We start from the raw sequence: 19601 nt of genomic DNA on the forward strand, positions 1-19601 counted from the left end.
GTTGCTATTTAGTGTATACTCAGAGATTGACAGCTAGGTGTGGTGCTCTGTTTTTGACTGCCCATGTTTAAGTCAAACTGATATAATTAATAAGATAAACCTGTTATGTGTATGTATGCATAGACATACACTTACAGTGCACTTCAGGGATGTATTAATTATGCTAGGGTTTTCTTGATTACCACCCCTGATTAGAACAGAATATTATTTTTACTTTCATAGTTGAGCACTTAGGTACGGTGTAATTCTCCAGATTAGATTTTTCAGAGTAGATTAGAGAAGAAATACAGTCAACTGGTAATGATATTTCAGTGCTAATTCCTTGTAGTGTCTGCTATTTTACTGTCTTTATATCAGTTGCTTTTGAAAATCACAATTCATTTGCGTTTATCAACTGCCTCTTATATGCCATCCATTTACACTAGGTGTTGGGGGTTCAAAAATGAATAGCGGGACTTCCCTGGTGGCGCAGTGGTTGAGAGTCTGCCTGCCGATGCAGGGGACGCGGGTTCGTGCCCCGGTCCAGGAAGATCCCACGTGCCGCGGAGCAGCTAGGCCCGTGAGCCATGGCCACTGAGCCTGCGCGTCCGGAGCCTGTGCTCCGCAACGGGAGAGGCCACAACAGTGAGAGGCCCATGTACCGCAAAAAAAAAAAAAAAAAAAATGAATAGGACATGGGCTTCCCTGGTGGTGCAGTGGTTGAGAATCTGCCTGCCGATGCAGGGGACATGGGTTCGAGCCCTGGTCTGGGAGGATCCCACATGCCGCGGAGCAACTGGGCCCGTGAGCCACAACTACTGAGCCTGCACGTCTGGAGCCTGTGCTCCGCAACGAGAGGCCACGACAGTGAGAGGCCCGCGCACCGCGATGAAGAGTGGCCCATGCTTGCCACAACTAGAGAAAGCCCTCGCACAGAAATGAAGACCCAACACGGCAAAAATAAATAAATTAATTAGTAAGCTCCTACCTGCAACATCTTCTTTAAAAAAAAAAAAAGAATAGGACACATTCTCTGCCTATACCATGTTTACAGACCTTTGCCATATGTTACCTTGCTGGCCTGTTCTTAGAAATCACCAGCAGACTTGGAATCAAACTGTTTGACCCTAATGAATCAACTCAAGTTAATAATCTACCACTGTAGCACAGGTAGAAATTTAATTTTTCTATTAAAACATGAATGGAGGCTCACTCCTACTGTGTTTATTACCCTTCCCAGAATGTAAGTTCCAGGGAGATGGAAATTATTTCATCTGTACTGCCACAAGACCTAGTAATCAGAAGTGGGGCTGGGACGTTAAAAGTTTGAGAACCACGGTTGTACTTTCTTAGCAGTAACTGGAAGTGTACTTTTTTTGTTGTTTGTTTCTTTGTTGTTTTTTTTTTTGTTTTTTTGCGGTACGCGGGCCTCTCACTGTTGTGGCCTCTCCTCCGCAGGAGCACAGGCTCCGGACGCGCAGTCTCCGGACACGCAGGCTCAGCGGCCATGGCCCACGGGCCCAGCTGCTCCGTGGCATGTGGGACCTTCCCAGACCGGGGCACGAACCCGTGTCCCCTGCATCGGCAGGCGGACTCTCAACCACTGCGCCACCAGGGAAGCCCTGGAAGTGTACTTTTATCTTAATTCCATGTAGAATCTGGTCACGCCCCAACGTGTACTGTCCCCCAGAGTTCTCTCCTGAGCGCAGGCCTTGTCTCTGACTGCCTTCTGGATGTCTCACAAGCATGAACTCTGCTCAACCAGATTTTGCTTCCTCTGCATAGGAGGCACTCCAAAATGTTTGAGTTAAATTGAACAGAAAGAATAAGTCCTGATGAGTGCAGCTGTGAAGTGTTTTCGTCTTTTTGTCCTAAGTTTTTTAAAAAAATCATGGAAGTAATATATACTTAGTGTTAAACTATTTAAATGATAAAAAATTTTATAAGTGAAAATCCCTTCTGAAACTCCTAAATCTCATTCTCCAGAGGTAACATTGTTTTAACTGTGGTTAAATATATTTTTCTTGTATATATAAGTAAATATACACCATTTTCTTCCTAAAAATAGGATCATACTACAAATTGTTCTGCAGCTTGCCATTCGCTTAATAGTCCATGTTGGATGTTGTTCCAACTTTCATGTCATTATTAGAAGCTTGCTTATCTGGAATAGATAAGATCTTGCCTGTTCCGTATTAATATTTCCAAAGTTTAGTTGTCTTAACTCTAAGGAAGAACAGTGATGAAAAAGACATTTTGGCATGTAATACGTAATATTTGCATAATTGTAAGCCAGTGCTCTAAAAAATGATTCTACACACCAAAATCTATAAATAACTGGGAAACGTGGTTGGTTCCTGCAAGCAATTATGATATACCACATTGTCTGTACCACATGTATTATCCCTTTGGAACATCCTCAAGTGATGTTGGTTTTGTTTACAGCCGGGAGAACCAAATCATCACTGGGCACTATGCATTGTAACAATACATTTCATTTATTACAATGGTATTCTTTTTTAGTGGATGGGCATCTACAAAATCCTTTCTCAGTTTAGTTGTTTTGATGTTTTTGGTGTTTAGACTCTTAGCTCAGTGATTCTCTTTAGATATACCTCATCCTTTTCAAAGACAGCATAATATTTTTATAGTATGAATTTGATAATTTTTATTTAAACATTCCTCTTGAGGAAGAGCTTTAGAATACTTAGCCATATTAATTTAGCTGTAACTTAAGTGGCAGGGGGGGCGGTGGCGGTGGGATGAATTGGGAGATTGGGATTGACATGTATACACTAATATGTATAAAACGGATAACTAATAAGAACCTGCTGTATAAAAAAGTAAAATAAAATTCAAAAAAATAAGCAATCTATAAATGTTTAATTGATGAACAAATCTATGCCTTTGTTCTTCCTACTCTTGAATCATTACTTTTTTTGTTTCCCTGTGACTCTTTCCCTGTGTATTTAAACTTGTCAAGTTCTTTCTTGTTCTTAAACCTTTGCTCTCCACTCCCTTTTCCACCAAAACATTTTACTGTTTCCCTTTGTAAGCCTAGTAAAAGTCTCAAAATTCTCACATTTTGCATCTTATACATTCCCCTTATACTTTACATTCACAGTATGCTACCTTTCTCTCCTTTCCATTTCTTAACTTCTCAACCTTTACCACTGCCCAGTGCCTTTGGGAGATGCTAGGGGATACGTAAAATCAGCATTTTATTTTCCTTAAAAACTTTTTAGCCAAACACTTATTCATAGGAGATGTCCCATTTTATTGTAAGTAGAATCTTCAGAAATATTTGAAAGGTAATTGCATCCATAAAGTAAAGACATGCTAAGAAAAAATGAGCAATCAGATAATAAGAGAGTATATAGAAATAAATATTTTTAAAAATCCTTTGAACAAATTAAATGACACAGTGGGCATAGCTGACAACCAAATGGTGATCTAGAAATTCCATCAAAGGAGATCTCTTAGAATATAGAGCAAAAAGGCAAAGATGGAATTGAGGTGGTTTCTGGACCCTGTGTGTATATTAGAATCATCTGAGATGCTTTTTAAAAACACTGATGTCCTGACCACAGACCAGTTAAATCCAGACTCTCTGGGAGTGGGTCCAGGCATCAGTGGCTTTTTAAAGCTTCTCAGGTAATTCTTTTTTTTTTTTTCCCTTGGTTCTTTGCTGTACTTTATTGTTTTGTTTTTTAAACATCTTTATTAGAGTATAATTGCTTTACAATGTTGTGTTAGTTTCTGCTGTATAACAAAGTGAATCAGCTATATGCATACGTATATCCCTATATCCCCTCCCTCTTGCGTCTCCCTCAGGTAATTCTAATATTTATCCCAGAAACATGTTTAGGAGACCTGAAGGATAGAACCAAGATGCCCAAAGTCTGTCTAATAAGACTTCTAGAAGCAGAGGACAGACAGTGAAGGAAAAGAAATATTAGTAGGAACTTTCCTGAGATCCTCAAAGACTTGTCTTCAGCATTTAAGGACCAGGATGTTAATTAAGGCCCCTGCAGGAATGAAGGAAAGAAGATTAATGACACGTATATTCTGGTGATACATCCGAACCCCAAGAGTAAAGAAAATTCTTACATGTTCATAGAAAAAAATGGGAGCCACCTTGTGCATTCGGGAGGGAGGGAAACCTACCTGGCCTAACTGATCTGAACACAGTGTCTGCTCTGTCCCCCAGGTGGGGCTCTACTTAATTTCTCTGCTCTTTGTGATGCTGACCAGGCTCCCTTTGGAAGAGCTGTTCTTACAGTCGGTGTTCAGAAGGCAATTTGCTCTTCTTTGTTCTCTCCTGGCTGATCTCATCTGTGTTCTAGTTCAGTGATACACCTTTTCTTGTTTTCAAGCTCAGAGCTTTGCAGATTTTTCTGTCACTCCATTGCCATCGTGGGGGAAGTTGATCCCTTAGTCTTTCGGCCCTTGGCATTTGGATGGTTTAATATTTTCTAGACCTTTTTTTGTTTTGTTTTAATGCTAATATAACTCTTTGCCTCCTACTTATTTAAGAACAGTAATTCATCCAAGTAAACAGGGTTAGTGGCAGGAGTAATGGTAAATTTGGTCTATTAACTTTGCTTTTCTTCACTAATTACTGAGAAGGAAAGTGAGTTTACCAAAGCATTGTATGTATCTGAGAGAGATAATAAAGGAGGAAATACTTTGTAGCAATCAAGGGGTAGCTCCATTTAGGATTCTCTTTCCTCTCCAGTCTTCATGATTGGACATCCCAGAGTCTTTGGTCCCTGAAGAACTGATACAATAATCACTTCTGGAGGCTCGACTCAGCACTTTGGGATTGCATTGGAAATACAGAAGGTATCCTCAATTAAGGGGAAGGTAGGAGAGCTAAAGAGAGAACCATGGTTAAATGTACAGTGCAGTGGCATTAAGTACATTCACATTGTTGTGCAGTTATCACCACTCTTCTCCAGAACTTTTTCATCTTCCCCAAAAGACACTCTATATCCATTAAACAACCACTCTGTTCTCTGCTCCCCTCAGCCCCTGGTAATCTCTATTCTACTTTCTGTGTCTATAATTTTTTTAAAAATATTTATTTATTTATTTGGTTGGTTGACTGGTTGTGCAGGGTGTTAGTTGCGGCAGGTGGGCTCCTTAGTTGTGGCATGCAAACTCTTAGTGGTGGCATGCATGTGAGATCTAGTTCCCTGACCAGGGATCGAACCCGGGCCCCCTGCATTGGGAGTGTGGAGTCTTATCCACTGCGCCACCAGGGAAGTCCCTGTCTCTATAAATTTGCCTATTCTAAGTACCTCATATAAGTAGAATCATACAATATTTGTCCTTTTGTGTCTTGCTTATTTCACTTAACATAATGTTTTCCAGTTCATCCATGTTTAGCATGTATCAGAATTTCATTCCTTTTTATGGAATAATATTCGTTTCAATAATAACATAATACATATTGCACACATACCATATTTTGTTTATGGACACTTGGAGTTTTTCCACCTTTTGGCTTTTGTGACTACTGCTACTGTATCTGTTTGAGTCTCTGTTTTTGCTTCTTTGGGGTACATACCTAGGAGTGGAATAGCTGGATCATATGGTGATTCTGTGTTTAATACTTTGAGGAACCACCAAACCTTTTCACAGAGGCTGCACCATTTTACATTACTGCCAGCAGTGCATGAGGGTTCTGATTTCTCTACATCTTCACCAACACTTGTCATTTTTCCTTTTTTGATAATAGCCATCCTCATGAGTGTGAAGTGGTATCTCATTGTGATTTTGACTTGCATTTCCCTTTTGAATAAGGATGTTGAACATCTTTTCACATGCTTATTGGCTCTTTGTATATCTTCTTGCAGGTTTCTTTTTTAAAGGAGAAAACGTAAATGTATGAGCATATATAAGAGCATTGTTCATCGTCTCCCCATTCCGCACCCCGGTATGGAGGAAGCAAATTAACTGGGGGAAAGTAGGTGAATAAATACAGTGTGCAGTTTCATATAGACATATAGTCTGTCTTTATATTTGATCTCGTTTCCTCTGCATGCATGTATATCTCTCTTTTGTGTGTGTCTTGCCTACAAATAGATAACTACTCCTGACACTCCTGTGTTACTGGACTTGAATGTTTGATAGAGGCCTGGGGTTGAAAGTAAATGAGGGCTTCCCAGTTAGTCCTTACATGAATATTTTCAAAATTAGGATGCACTTATACTGCATTCAGTTACAAGCCTTTCCTTGTGTTTTCTCTCTTTCTTTTGTGTTTTAGTTTTAGGAGACTGAAAGCCTTTATGGCCCAGACATCTATGGTACTTAGAAAGAGTGCTGCTGTAATTTTGTAATTTTCTGTGTTTCTAACAAAGTAGCCAGTTCCTATATGCTTTCTTGTCTTCTTTCTGAAAACTCTTCTGTTAGACAGTAGGATAATCTGTGATACAAGATATCTATATTTTAACAAAGAGAACAACTACAACAGTAGGTAATATACATGGTTAATTAGTGGATAAACCTTTAAAATGATTTCTCATTTGGGGGAATATGACAATTTAGTTATGTTAACTGAAGTTTTCAGTACACTGTTGATGAAATTTTAAGCTTAGTCTCATTTTTCTGTGATGTCTCAGGTGTTTGCTGACCAGCACTTTGGAGAGTGCATGCTTATCTGGCATGTCCATAACAGAACGAACTGTGTGTTCCCTCTCTGAGGCTCTGGGCAGCAATTTTCCCCTTTGGACAGTTCAGGACAGTGAGCTTTATCATAGATTAATATCCATAGCTACAGAGTGATTTTAAATCCAGAATAAACCTAGGGTAGGGGAACGAAGAAAAGGCTCTCTTATGAAAAAAGTGAAATTTTCTTAGTGTGTCTTACAGGTTTTTAGGAATTATCTGTTCTTACAGCCTTTTTTTCATGTAACATTAGATCAAGGAAGAAGTTTTTCTTTATTTGTTTTGTTTGCTTACAAAAATCTATACCCCAAATGGTATAACTGGAATTAAGGGGAAGTACTTGGAATGTTCAGTTTATTTCTTTCTTCTTCCAGATTTATCTGCCTTTGAAAGTTCAACAAAGTTTTAGTGTTGTTTTTATCTTTGTGTTTTAATTAATTTAATTCATGCTACCTCTTTTCACATGGACTCCATACTAGTCAGAATCCTTCTGAGATTACAAAGATTATTTGTATCCCTTCAAGTGTTAGAACCAAAAATGAAGAGCAAATTCCTTTATCAAATGAGATTTATAAAGCTTGCAAATCAACTTATACAAGTTCCCTATTTATTTAAATTTTAGCAAGCCATTGTTTCCAAAGGGGAAGGTTAGAACAAAAGAAAATGTTTTTTGATTGACAGTATTTTCATTTAAAAGTTTAGCTGATCTACAAATGACAAACATTCAGAAGAAAGGCATTGCCTTTGGATGTGTTGTAGTCATGCTCTCTGAATGCTCTGTTTTTAGCTTTTGGTGATATTTGTGCTCACACATGCTCTCTCTCAAGTGATTTGAAAGTAAGTGGCAGACATCATGGCACCTCACCCCTAAATACTTCAGCATGTGTCTCCTAAGAATGAGGATATTATTCTGTATAAAACCACAATGCTATATCACACTCCAGAAGGCTAACATTATACAGTAATAATAAGGTAATATATGGTCTGTTTTTCCAAATTTTCCTAATTCTCACAAAAATGTGCTTTTATAAATTTTTATTCCCCCTAATCCAGGATCCAGCCAAGGATCACACACTGCATTTGGTGGCTGTGTCTCTTTAGTCTTTTTTAAACCAGAACAGGCCCCTTTTCTTTTTTTTTAACTTTTTTTTTGTCTTTCATAACATTAACATTTTGAGGAGTCTAGGCCAGTTGTAGAATGTTCCGCAACCTAATTTTGTCTTTTCTTCTTGATTAGTTTCAGGTTAAATGTTTTTGGTAGGAATACCACATGTATGCTTCCCATTACATCACATCAGGAGGCACACTGATACTGGTTTGTGTTAATATAGAAGATGCAGAGTTTGGTCATAATGCAGATCACTTGTGTGAAGGGGGAGGTTTGTCAGATCACTCCACTGGAAAGCTCTTTTTCCTTTTTTAATAATAAGTAATCTGTAGGTTCATGTTTTGAGACTGTGTAACTGTCCTGTTCCCTAATAACCTTTCATTTGGTGGTTTTAATTTGTTTATTGATTTACTCCAGGGTTTCCCCAGGGGATTACTGATGGATGTCTATGTACCTGTAAAGCAGCAGGAAATTTTTTCTGTGTGTATGTATTTTTCCAGGGATACGGTCCAACACCTCCAGAGTGTTTAAAAGATCTTTTCCCTCTGTTTTTGAGGTGGCTCCTGCAAATTTCTATGCATCAGAGAGTGTTTTATAAGTGGTAGGTTACTGGAATTAGGGAACAAACCCTGTTCATCTGATTTCCCTAATTATCTTGCCCAGCATCACACAACAAGTAGGTAGTTAATTTTTGTTGTTGTTTGTTTGAGAACGCTTTGTTCTGGCCTTTCCCTTATCCTGAGCCAAGCATTTGGATCTTTTGTGTTTGGCATAAAGTGTACTAGAAAATAAAGCAAAGGGCTAAGCCCCTGGTTTTTGGTGTTCTCTTTGAAGATTTGGGGTCACAGCAAAATTTGATTTGTGTCTTTGTTGACACTGAAGTAAATTTAGGTCAATTGGAAATGATTTAAAACACTGTATCAACTATATTTAGTTGTCTAATTATCAGTTGTATCAGTAAGACATTTTTCACAAGTGTAAAATAGCACTTTTTAACTGTGTAGGCAAGAGGGTCCCACAGGTGACTTAGGGAGCCTTATGTCCATTATTAGCCTAATACTGAATAGCTGTAGAAGTGATTAATTCTTGTCTTCCCCTGCTCAACCAGGAGAGCAGTATGGAATTCATCATGGCAGCAGCCAGCAAGGTGTGTTTTGTTTTGTCTTGTTGATTAGCTTGTTGGTATTTGCCTTGCATGAAGTATCTGTCATTTAGGTGACTGATGATAATAATAAGAGTTAACATTGGAATAGTATACTTTTAACATATACATTATACCATTTAATCCAGAAGATCACTCTGTGAAAGTAGATATTATTTTTATTCTAATTACACAGGTAGGGAAAAAAGCTTAGAGAAGTTAAAGTAAGCACATTAAACAGCTTGTAAGGAGCTCCAGATTCCTTGACCTTTCTGTCATTCCAGTCTAAAAGGTAGAGGCATTCTAAGGAATCTAAATATGGACAAAGCATGGCCCTGCTCTCAAGGATCTTTTAAATACAACAAGTGTGTTGTCTTACCGAGTGTATTATAGACAACAAATCAAGGGGAGAGCTAAGGAGTACAGAAAAGGGCAGACAACTATAAAATAGAAGGTCAAGTTCAGTAAGATGGAGGTAGCATTTGAGTGGGAAAAATGGGGATTTTATTTTTCTTTAATTTTTTTAATTTTTATTTATTTTTGGCTGTGTTGGGTCTTCATTGCTGCATGAGGGCTTTCTCTAGTTGCGCCAACTGGGGCTACTCTTCATTGAGGTGCACGGGCTTCTCACTGCGGTGGCTTCTCTTGTTGCGGAGCACGGGCTCTAGGCGCGTGGGCTTCAGTAGTTGTGGCTCGCAGGCTCTAGAGCACAGACTCAGTAGTTGTGGCGCATGGGCATAGTTGCTCTGCGGCATGTGGGATCTTCCCGGACCAGGGCTGGAACATATGTCCCCTGCATTGGCAGGCGGATTCTTATCCACTGTGCCACCAGGGAAGCCCAAGAGTGGGGATTTTAAAAAAGAGTGACCAAGAGCATGGAGATGGGAAAGCACGGGACTTGTTATGGGAGAAGAATTGGTCTGGTTTGGCTAGAGCATGAGCTGCATGAAAGAAAGTAGTGGAAGCTAGACCTGAAAGATAGGTAAGGATCATGTTGTGGAGGGCCTGGAATGCCATGGTAGGGAAGAACCTCATTCCAAAGGAACTTCTGAGCAGGAAATGAAAAATGTGGCTCTATAAAAGACTTTGTGCTAATCTCTTAACATTTGTTATCTCATTAATGCCTCACAGTAACCCTATGAACAAAAACTCCATCCATTTTACAGATGTGAAACTGAGGCTCAGTGACTTTAAGTTTGCAAATGTCAAACAGATATTGCTGGAGCTAGGACTCAGACTAGGGTCTGTCGTTTTGAAAGCCTATCCTGTTTTTCACTGTGATATATTGTCATTTCTTTTATCAGATCACCTGATAAGTTCTTAATTCTCTGTCAAGAATATGGCTGTAGGAAAAGGACGTTTTCAAAGTTCTGAAAGGACTACTTCTCAATGTGTAATCATGCTAAGGAATATAATCACTATCAAACCTGACTTGTTCTGCTCTCTAATTTGGGATCAGAGCTGGATGGGAAATTGAGGAGTTGGATGATGTTTCATTTACATGCCTCATGACATCAATACATGCTCATAGCAAATGTTTTTATTTTCCTTTTCAGTGTTTAACCTTATTGGCCCTTAGAAAATCTTGGGTCAGCTAAAGCTCAGTTCCTAGGGGCATTTAAGATGCATAAAGAAGTGATACTTTTCCTAGCTAAAATATGTTTCTTCTCAGCAGGTTGTCTACTTATAAAAGACAATGACTACTGATGAAGCTGCCAAGAACAATGGAGAAAGCCCCGCAGCAGCTGTTGCTGAACAGGGAGAGGATATTACCTCCAAAAAAGATAGAGGAGTATTAAAGGTGAGGCCACAAGGATGAATGACATTTAGGGAAATTTGCTATCTGGAAAGATTGTTAATAAAAATCTTTTTTTGTTTTTTTGGTTGGAGGTGGAGATAGATAATGTTTATTGAGGCTTACTAAGTACCAAACACTGCAGTTAAATTCCCATTTTGTCTTCATAACTGGAGGTTTATTTTTAATCCCAGATTATAGATGGTAAAACTGAGGGCCAGCTAGGTAAATTAACTTGCCCCAAATCATATATCTTAGTAAATGCAGATCTGGGGTTTAGGTCCAAGTTACGTCTGACTCCAAAAGGCTGTGTCTCTCTATTCTCAGAGTGTATAAATGGGTGATTATTTTAATATAATATTTAAGTATATTAAAGCTAGCTAATGACAATTCAAAAGACTTTTTTAAAAGAAAAAGAAAAGCTAACTTGCAGAGTTCAAAAGGATTGGTTTTTTACATACAAATAGAATTCCTGTGTGCAGTGAAGGTATTTTTTTGAGGTTTCATCAGAGAATATATCTCACTTTTGAATTAGCTTTCCTCCTTAAAAACACTTTTTTCATTCTGTAATTAATCATTTTTACATTGTTTTTAATCTCACAGTGGTTTTGTGAGACAGAGTCCTTTTTGATTCTTCCGTTTATGTATGGAAGATATGTATGTGTTATTATTTCGTATAATAAAGAGAGGTTAAATGGTTTTAGTCATACTAAGTTCTTTTTTCTCCTACACTGTTGTTATGCGTTCAAGTTTTGTATAATTAATTTTTTTTTTGCTGAAAAGATTATCTTAAACATTCTAAATATTACCACTAAGCTGAGTTTTAATATCTCCTTGTGTTATCAGTAGCAAATGAGAATTTTTTTAGTTTGTTTTGGCTAATCTTGCTTATGTGAAAGCTTTTTTCTGCGCCTGAATTTCTTCCAAATATACATGTTTTACTATTAGCTTGCTGTATGCCAAGCCAAAATTTGAAGACTTGAACCTGTAGAATAAGGGCTTTATGCTATCTATAGCATAAGATGTATATTATGATATCTTCATTCAGAGGGCTTTTCAACCTTGTAGCTCTGTGAATTACTCATCCCATACTCCAGAATGCCTCTCAAGACAGTGGAAATTCTGTGGGCTATCTGCAGCATCTCCCTACCTCTGTTTAAGTTCTTCTCTTTCATCTTTTCAGAGCACTGGTACAGACAGCATGGCCCCCAACTTGCCTGAGGCCCTGCTTTGTTCTAGGGAGTAAATCTAATAAGATTTTTAGGCTTGTAGGAAACATTTAGAGATTATAAACCCTTTAAATCTTATGGTTTATCACTGTCTAAAGCCTCATGTTTCACCATGGCTTTTGGTTAAGATTAAATAGGTCTTTTAACTCTATCACCTAGAGCAATTTAGTAACCTATCTGTGATGAAGTTTCCTCATTTGTAAACTTAGAGTAATAATACTGCCTACCTCATAGAATTATTGAGATTACATAAAGCATTTAGCACAGTGCCATGATTGTAATAATCTCTCTTATTAACTGTTACTGTATATATTTTTTAAAAGACCAAGGCAGATCTGGGAAGTGAGAAACTAACCCAGGAAGATAAAATTTCTTTTTGGAGCTTACATTTTTAAACTGAATTGAGACTAGATTGTATCCTTAAGACAGCTCCAGATTTAGGCACTAAACTCATCTTGTTGGGGAAACCGGAAGTGATACCAGAGTATCACTTGCTGATGTGAACAGCTCTGACTCCGTGGTAGCCATTCATCCCATATGCCCAGTTACTTGGTTATAGTCCTAGAAATGCAGATTCCCTCCAGGGGAGGCTCAGGCTCCTAAATACTGCATGCAGTTCATGAACACGAGCACTTCTAGAATATCGTGTGATTTCTTTTAGATTAACTTTTTTTTTTTTTTTTTTTGCGGTACGCGGGCCTCTCACTGTTGTGGCCTCTCCCGTTGCGGAGCACAGGCTCCGGACGTGCAGGCTCAGCGGCCATGGCTCACGGGCCCAGCCGCTCCGCGGCATGTGGGATCTTCCTGGACCGGGGCACGAACCCGTGTCCTCTGCATTGGCAGGCGGACTCCCAACCACTGCGCCACCAGGGAAGCCCTAGATTAACTTTTTTGAAACGTTTTTTACCCTTGAGTACTAGAAGGGCAGTAATGATTCTCCTTTTTTTTTTTTTTACTAGCACTTAATATAATTTTTTAAACTGTAATTATTTTTTCCCAGCTGTATTGAGATATATTTGAAATATAACACTATGTAAGTTTAAGGTATACAGTGTGATGATATGATACACATGATATGTGTATCATGATATGATTCCCTCCCTCTCCTGGAGGGAATCTGCCTTTCTAGCACTATAACCAAGTAACTGGGCATATGGGATGAATGTCTACCATGGAGTCAGAGCTGTTCACATCAGCAAGTGATACTGTGGTATCACTTCCGGTTTCCCCAACAAGATGAGTTTAGTGCCTAAATCTGGAGCTGTCTTAAGGATACAATCTAGTCTCAATTCATTTTAAAAATGTAAGCTCCAAAAAGAAATTTTATATATGATATGATACACTTAAATGTTTTGAAATGATTACTGCAGTAGGGTTAGTTAACCCCTTCATCACCTCAGATAATTATTTCTTTTTTGTGGTAAGAACATTTAAGATCTATTCTCTTAGCAGCTCTCAAGTATATGATACAGTGTTGTTAATTATAGTCACCATGCTGTACATTAGATCCCAAGAATTTATTCATCTTATAACTTGGAAGTTTGTACTCTGACCAACATCTCCCCATTTTCCCCTAGCCCCTGGCAACCATCATTTGACTGTCTGTTTCTGTGAGTTCAGCTTTTTCAGATTCCACATATAAGTGATATCACACAGTATTTATCTGTCTTTATTTATCTGAATAATATTCTATTATATATATATATATATATAAAATATTATATAATATATATATACCACATCTTTATCCATTATTTCTTTGAGATAGTGATTTCATTTCCTTTGGATTTATACCCAGAAATGGAATTGCTGGATCATATGGTAGTTCTAGTTTTAATTTTTTGAGGAAACGTCATACTGTTTTCCATAGTGGCTGTCCCAGTTTATATCCCTACCAACAGTGTACAGGGTTTACTTTTTCTCCACATCCTCATCAACACTTGTTATTTCTTGATTTTTTGATTATAGCCATGAGTTCCTTGTATATTTTCAGTATCAAATAACATGGTTTGCAGATATTTTCTCCCATTCCATAGATTGCCTTTTCATTTTGGTGATTGTTTCTTTTGCTGTGCAGAAGCTTTTTTAAAATATATATATACATTTATTTTATTATTTTATTATTTTTTTGCGGTATGCGGGCCTCTCACTGTTGTGGCCTCTCCCGTTGCGGAGCACAGGCTCTGGACGCGCAGGCTCAGCGGCCATGGCTCACAGGCCCAGGTGCTCCGCGGCATGTGGGATCTTCCCGGACCGGGGCACGAACCCATGTCCCCTGCATTGGCAGGCGGACTCTCAACCACTGCGTCACCAGGGAAGCCCAATTTATTTTATTATTTATTTTTGGCTGCGTTGGGTCTTTGTTGCTACATGCAGGCTTTCTCTAGTTGCAGTGAGCAGGGGCAACTCTTCATTGCAGTGCACAGGCTTCTCATTGCAGTGGCTTCTCTTGTTGTGGAGCATGGGATCTAGGCGCGTGGACTTCAGTAGTTGTGGCTCACGGGCTCTAGAGCACAGGTTCAGTAGTTGTGGCGCACGGGCTTAGTTGCTCTGCAGCATGTGGGATCTTCCCGGACCAGGGCTTGAACCTGTGTCCCCTGCATTGGCAGGCGGATTCTTATCCACTGTGCCACCAGAGAAGCCCACAGAAGCTTTTTAGTTTGATGTTCCACTTATTTATTTTTGTTGCTTGTACTTTTGGTGTCATATCCAAAAAATTATTGCCAAGATTAATGTCAAGGAGATTTTCCCCTTGTTTTCCTTTAGATGTCTTATAGTTTCATATCTTATATTTAAGTCTTTCATTGATTTTGAGTTAATTTTTGTGAGTGGTGTAAGATAGGGGTCCAATTTTATTCTTCATAGGGTTATCCAGTTTTCCCTACATCTTTTACTGCAGAGATTATCTGTTCCTCACTGAGCCTTCTTGGCTTCCTTGTCAAATATTAGTTGACTGTATATGCTACGGTTTATTTCTGGGTTCTCGATTCTGTTCCATTGGTCTTTGTGCCTGTTTTTATGTCAGTACCATTCTGTTTTTATCACTATAGCTTTTAATATAGTTTGAAATCAGGAAATGTGATGCTTCCAGTTTTGTTCTTTCTCAGGATTGCTTTGACTATTTGGGGTCTTTTATGGGTCTGTACGAATTTCAGCTTTTTTTTTTTTTTCTATTTCTGTGAAAAGTACTATGGGAAATTTTGATATGTCTTGGATTGAATCTATAGATGCTTTTCAGTAGTATGGACATTTTAACATTTTTAATTCTTCTGATCTTTAATCATAGGACACCTTTCCATTTATATGTGTCTTCTTCAGTTTCTTTCATCAGAATCTTATAGTTTTCAGTGTATAGATCTTCCACCTCCTTGGTTAAATTTATTTCTAACTATTTTATAGTTTTTGATGATATTGTGAATGGGATTTTTTATTGAGGTATAATTGACATATAACATTTTATTAGTTTCGGGTGTACAATATAATGATTTGACATTTGTATGTATTATGAAATAATCACCACAATAAGTCTATTTAATGTCTGTCACCGTACATAGTTTAAAAAATTTTTTTTGTGATGAGAACTTTTTAGATCTATTCTCTTATCAGCTTTCAAATATGCAATACAATATTATTAACTATCGCATCATGCTGTACATTACATCCATGACTTACTCTGTAACTGAAGGTTTGTACCTTTTGACTCCCTTTACCCATTTCTCCCACCCTCCCCTCAAACTCTGACCTCTGGCAACCACCAATCTGTTTCTGTTCTTTGTATCTATAAATTTAGTTGTTTTTTCTTTACTTTCTGTCTTTCTTTCTTTTTAAGATTCCATATATAAGTGAGATCATGCTGTATTTGTCTTTCTCTGTCTGACCTATTTTCACTTAGCATAATTCCCTCAAGGTCCATCCATGTTGTTACAAATGGCAAGATTTCACTCCTATTTTTAAAATAAGTTTATTTATTTATTTATTTGGCTGCACTGAGTCTTTGCTGCTGCTTTCTCTGGGGCTACTCTTCATTGTGGTGCGTGGGCTTCTCATTGTTGTGGCTTCTCTTGTTGCAGAGCATGGGCTCTAGGTGCACGGGCTCAGTAGTTGTGCCTCTCGGCCTCTAGAGCGCAGGCTCAGTAGTTGTGGTGCATGGGCTTTGTTGCTCCGCGGCATGTGGGATCTTCCCGGACCAGGGCTCGAACCCGTGTCCCCTGCATTGGCAGGCAGATTCTTAACCACTGCGCCACCAGGGAAGTCCCGGTTTCATTCTTTTTTATGGCTAAATAATCATCCATTTTGTGTGTGTGTGTGTATACATATATATATATATATATATAACATATACAAATATATATATTTTATTTATCCATTCACTTATTGATGAACACAGGTTGTTTCCATATCTTGGCTAATGTAAGTAATGCTGCAGTGAACATGGCGAGGGTGCATATATCTTTTTCAGTTAGTGTTTTCCTTTCTTTGTATAAATACCCACAAGTGGAATTGTTGGATCATATGGTAGTTCTACTTTTAATCTTTTGAGGAACCTCCATACTGTTCTCCGTAGTGGCTGCATCAATTTACATTCCCACCAACAGTGCAAGAGGGTTCCCTTTTCTCCACATCCTCACCAGCACTTTTTATTTCTTGTCTTTTTGATGACAGCCATTCTGACAGGTGTGAGGTGATATCTCATTGTGGTTTTGGTGTACATTTCCGGGATTGTTTTCTCTATTTCTTTTTCAGATATTTTGTTAGTGTGTAGAAACACAACTGATTTCTGTATATTGATTTTGTAATCCTGCAACTTTACTGAATTCATTGATTAGTTCAAACACTTTTTTTTTTAATTTTATTTTTTATTATTATTATTTTTTGCAGTATGCGGGCCTCTCACTGTTGTGGCCTCTGCCGTTGCGGAGCACAGGCTCTGGACGCGCAGGCTCAGCGGCCAGGGCTCACGGGCCTAGCTGCTCTGCGGCATGTGGGATCTTCCCGGACAGGGGCACGAACCCGTGTCCCCTGCATCAGCAGGCGGACTCTCAACCACTGTGCCACCAGGGAAGCCCCCAAACACTTTTTTTGATGAAGTTGCAGTAATCATTTTTTTTCCTTTAGAATGTCTAGGCTTTTGAGCTAAGAAAGTTATAGAATCTAAGTTCACAGTGTTTATGTGGTGATATGAGGGTGAGGCAAGGAGAATGCATCTCAAAAAAGAATTTAGGAGCAAATAATTGAATTCTTCAGATAAAAATTCAGACCCTTCCCCAAAAATGATGTTTATTGGACATTAGCTACCATCCTCTGTTATCTAATAGAAATGATTAATTTGGCATAAGTGATTGACAGAATAAATTATACACCACATGCCTGGATTTGATTTTCTTTTCCCAGAACTGACCAACTGCATTAGTGGCTTGCTCTGCCAAGAACAAAATAAATATACTGGATTTTATGATAGTTAAATGTTTTTCAACTTGGAGCTTTTTGGCATTTCCTTTACTAGAACACAAGTTATTCAGTATCATATCAAACTGTGCAGTGGTACTGTTTTTTTTACACTTTGAATATTCTTCAAATAGTAGGAAGTATAACCTTTATATCAGGAAATTGGACTTTTTGAAATTAAACCAGACTAGTGGAATCTAGTCAAAAGATAATGTTTTTAGCAAAGGAGAGAAATAAAAATCTCACCTTTGAAACTTTGCTTCAGACTTCTTTTTGAATGTTTTTGAAAGTCCACTAATCTTTTTGGTCTAATTCAGTTTGTACATGGACTAACTCTGTGTTTTGAAAGATTTCAGTGTCAAAAGATGGGGCATTAAACCAGTGAAATAAGATCTATTGATTAATTATTTTGAGAGAATAGTGTGATTAACAATACAATTAAATATAGCATTAAAGATTTAGAGTAGTACAGGATAATTTTGTAACAGTGAGGATCATTGAGAGAACTGGGAGGGAAGCCTTTAGAAAGGACAGACAGTTGTTTGCAAATGTGCCTGAGTGATGTGGAAGGGACTGTGTGACCTCTTTATTCTCTTATTAGAAATAAAATGTTTAACCTCATTTTTCTTGACATTTGTCTTTTCTAGATTGTCAAAAGAGTGGGGAATAGTGAGGAAACCCCGATGATTGGAGACAAAGTTTATGTCCATTACAAAGGAAAATTGTCAAATGGAAAGAAGTTTGATTCCAGTCATGATCGAAACGAACCATTTGTCTTTAGTCTTGGCAAAGGTAAGAGGGTATTTTTTTTTTGAGTTGTGTTTTGCTTAGATTTATTGCTATTTATATTATATGGGAGCTAGTGGATCCTATCCTTGCCAAAAGTAAAGATATTTTGGAGCAGTAGTTCTCATGGATCCTATCCTTGCCAAAAATAAAGATATTTTGGAGCAGTAGTTCTCAAAGTGTGGTCCGTGGATCCCTGTGGGGTCCCTGAGATATTTTTAGGGGGTCCATAGTGTCAAAATTATTTTCATAATAATACTAAGATGTTTATTTATTTATTTATTTATTTATTTATTTATTTTACTGTGTTGACATTTGCACCGATGGTACCAAGCTGCAATGGTGAATATTTGCTGGAGTCTTAGCACAAATCTAGGCAATGGCACCAAACTATACCATTAGTATGCCCTCACTCACTGTTCAAATAAGAAAAATAAAAGAATGCCAGTATCACTTAAGAATGTCCTTGATAAGGTGTAAAACATATTAATTTTATTAAATCCTAATCCTTGAGTTTCACATTGTTTTGATATTTTGTGACAGATGGGAGAGCACACATAAAGCACTTCTGCATCCCCAACTACAGTGGCTATCTCAAGGGAAAGCACTTGTGTACTTGTTTTAGTCGAGAGCTGAACTAGCTGCATTTTTTCCATAAAGCAGCATTTTTCTTTTTTTTTTTTTTTTGAGGTACGCAGGCCTCTCACTGTTGTGGCCTCTCCTGTTGCGGAGCACAGGCTCTGGACACGCAGGCTCAGCGGCCATGGCTCACGGGTCTAGCCGCTCCGCGGCATGTGGGATCTTCCCGGACCAGGACGTGAACCCGTGTCCCCTGCATCGGCAGGCAGACTCTCAACCACTGCGCCACCAGGGAAGCCCGAAGCACCATTTTTATTTGAAAGGGCAAACTATGATTATTCAGACTTGATTTTTCCCTATTTGGCAGATATTTTCTCGCAAATGAATGAAGTGAGCCTGTCACTTCAAGGACAACAACTGACAGTATTTGTTGCCATTGAGTTTTCAAGTGAAAATTACAGTTTCGGAAAATTTGTATCTGCTACTCAGAGCTCGACAGCTTCCCAAAACTTAAAAGACTTCTGTTGAGATCAATGAGTATTAATGAATGTGATTTTTAAAATATCATGAAGTGAAATGTGTTAACATTTGGAAGATTGTGTGACTCAGTGAACAATATTTTCCCAATGACCAATGCAAGACGTTATAAAATTATGCATGAGTAAAAGGTCCATTTGATGTGTAAGCTAGACCAATGGATTTTAACGTAACATAATATGAAAAGTTCATTGATAACGGTTTCAGATTCCACATTGCAACTAACCTTTATGAAACTACCACTTGTCCAGTTTTGATGTAGTATCAGATTATATTCATCATTATCTGAAAAGGCTATTAAAAAACTCCTATCTTTTCTAATTATATGTG

The 19601-nt window shown here is 38.2% G+C and overlaps 1 protein-coding gene across 21 annotated transcripts in view; it reads left to right on the forward strand.

The window, feature by feature from the left end:
• FKBP5 (FKBP prolyl isomerase 5) overlaps positions 1 to 19601 on the forward strand; it is a 98816-nt gene that overhangs the window by 30619 nt on the left and 48596 nt on the right. For 14 of the 21 annotated variants that reach the window (XM_019949700.3, XM_073810826.1, XM_019949698.3 and 11 more), the window contains 2 exons: positions 10576 to 10701; positions 18017 to 18161. In XM_019949700.3, coding sequence (XP_019805259.1) covers positions 10597 to 10701; positions 18017 to 18161 — 250 coding nt within the window. In that variant the 5' untranslated portion in view covers positions 10576 to 10596. Of the gene's footprint in view, positions 1 to 10572; positions 10702 to 18016; positions 18162 to 19601 lie in introns of all 21 variants that reach the window. The other 7 variants (XM_073810823.1, XM_073810819.1, XM_073810820.1 and 4 more) reach the window with 1 other exon arrangement.

This window comes from Tursiops truncatus, chromosome 10, assembly GCF_011762595.2.
Source record: "Tursiops truncatus isolate mTurTru1 chromosome 10, mTurTru1.mat.Y, whole genome shotgun sequence".
NCBI lineage: Eukaryota > Metazoa > Chordata > Mammalia > Artiodactyla > Delphinidae > Tursiops > Tursiops truncatus.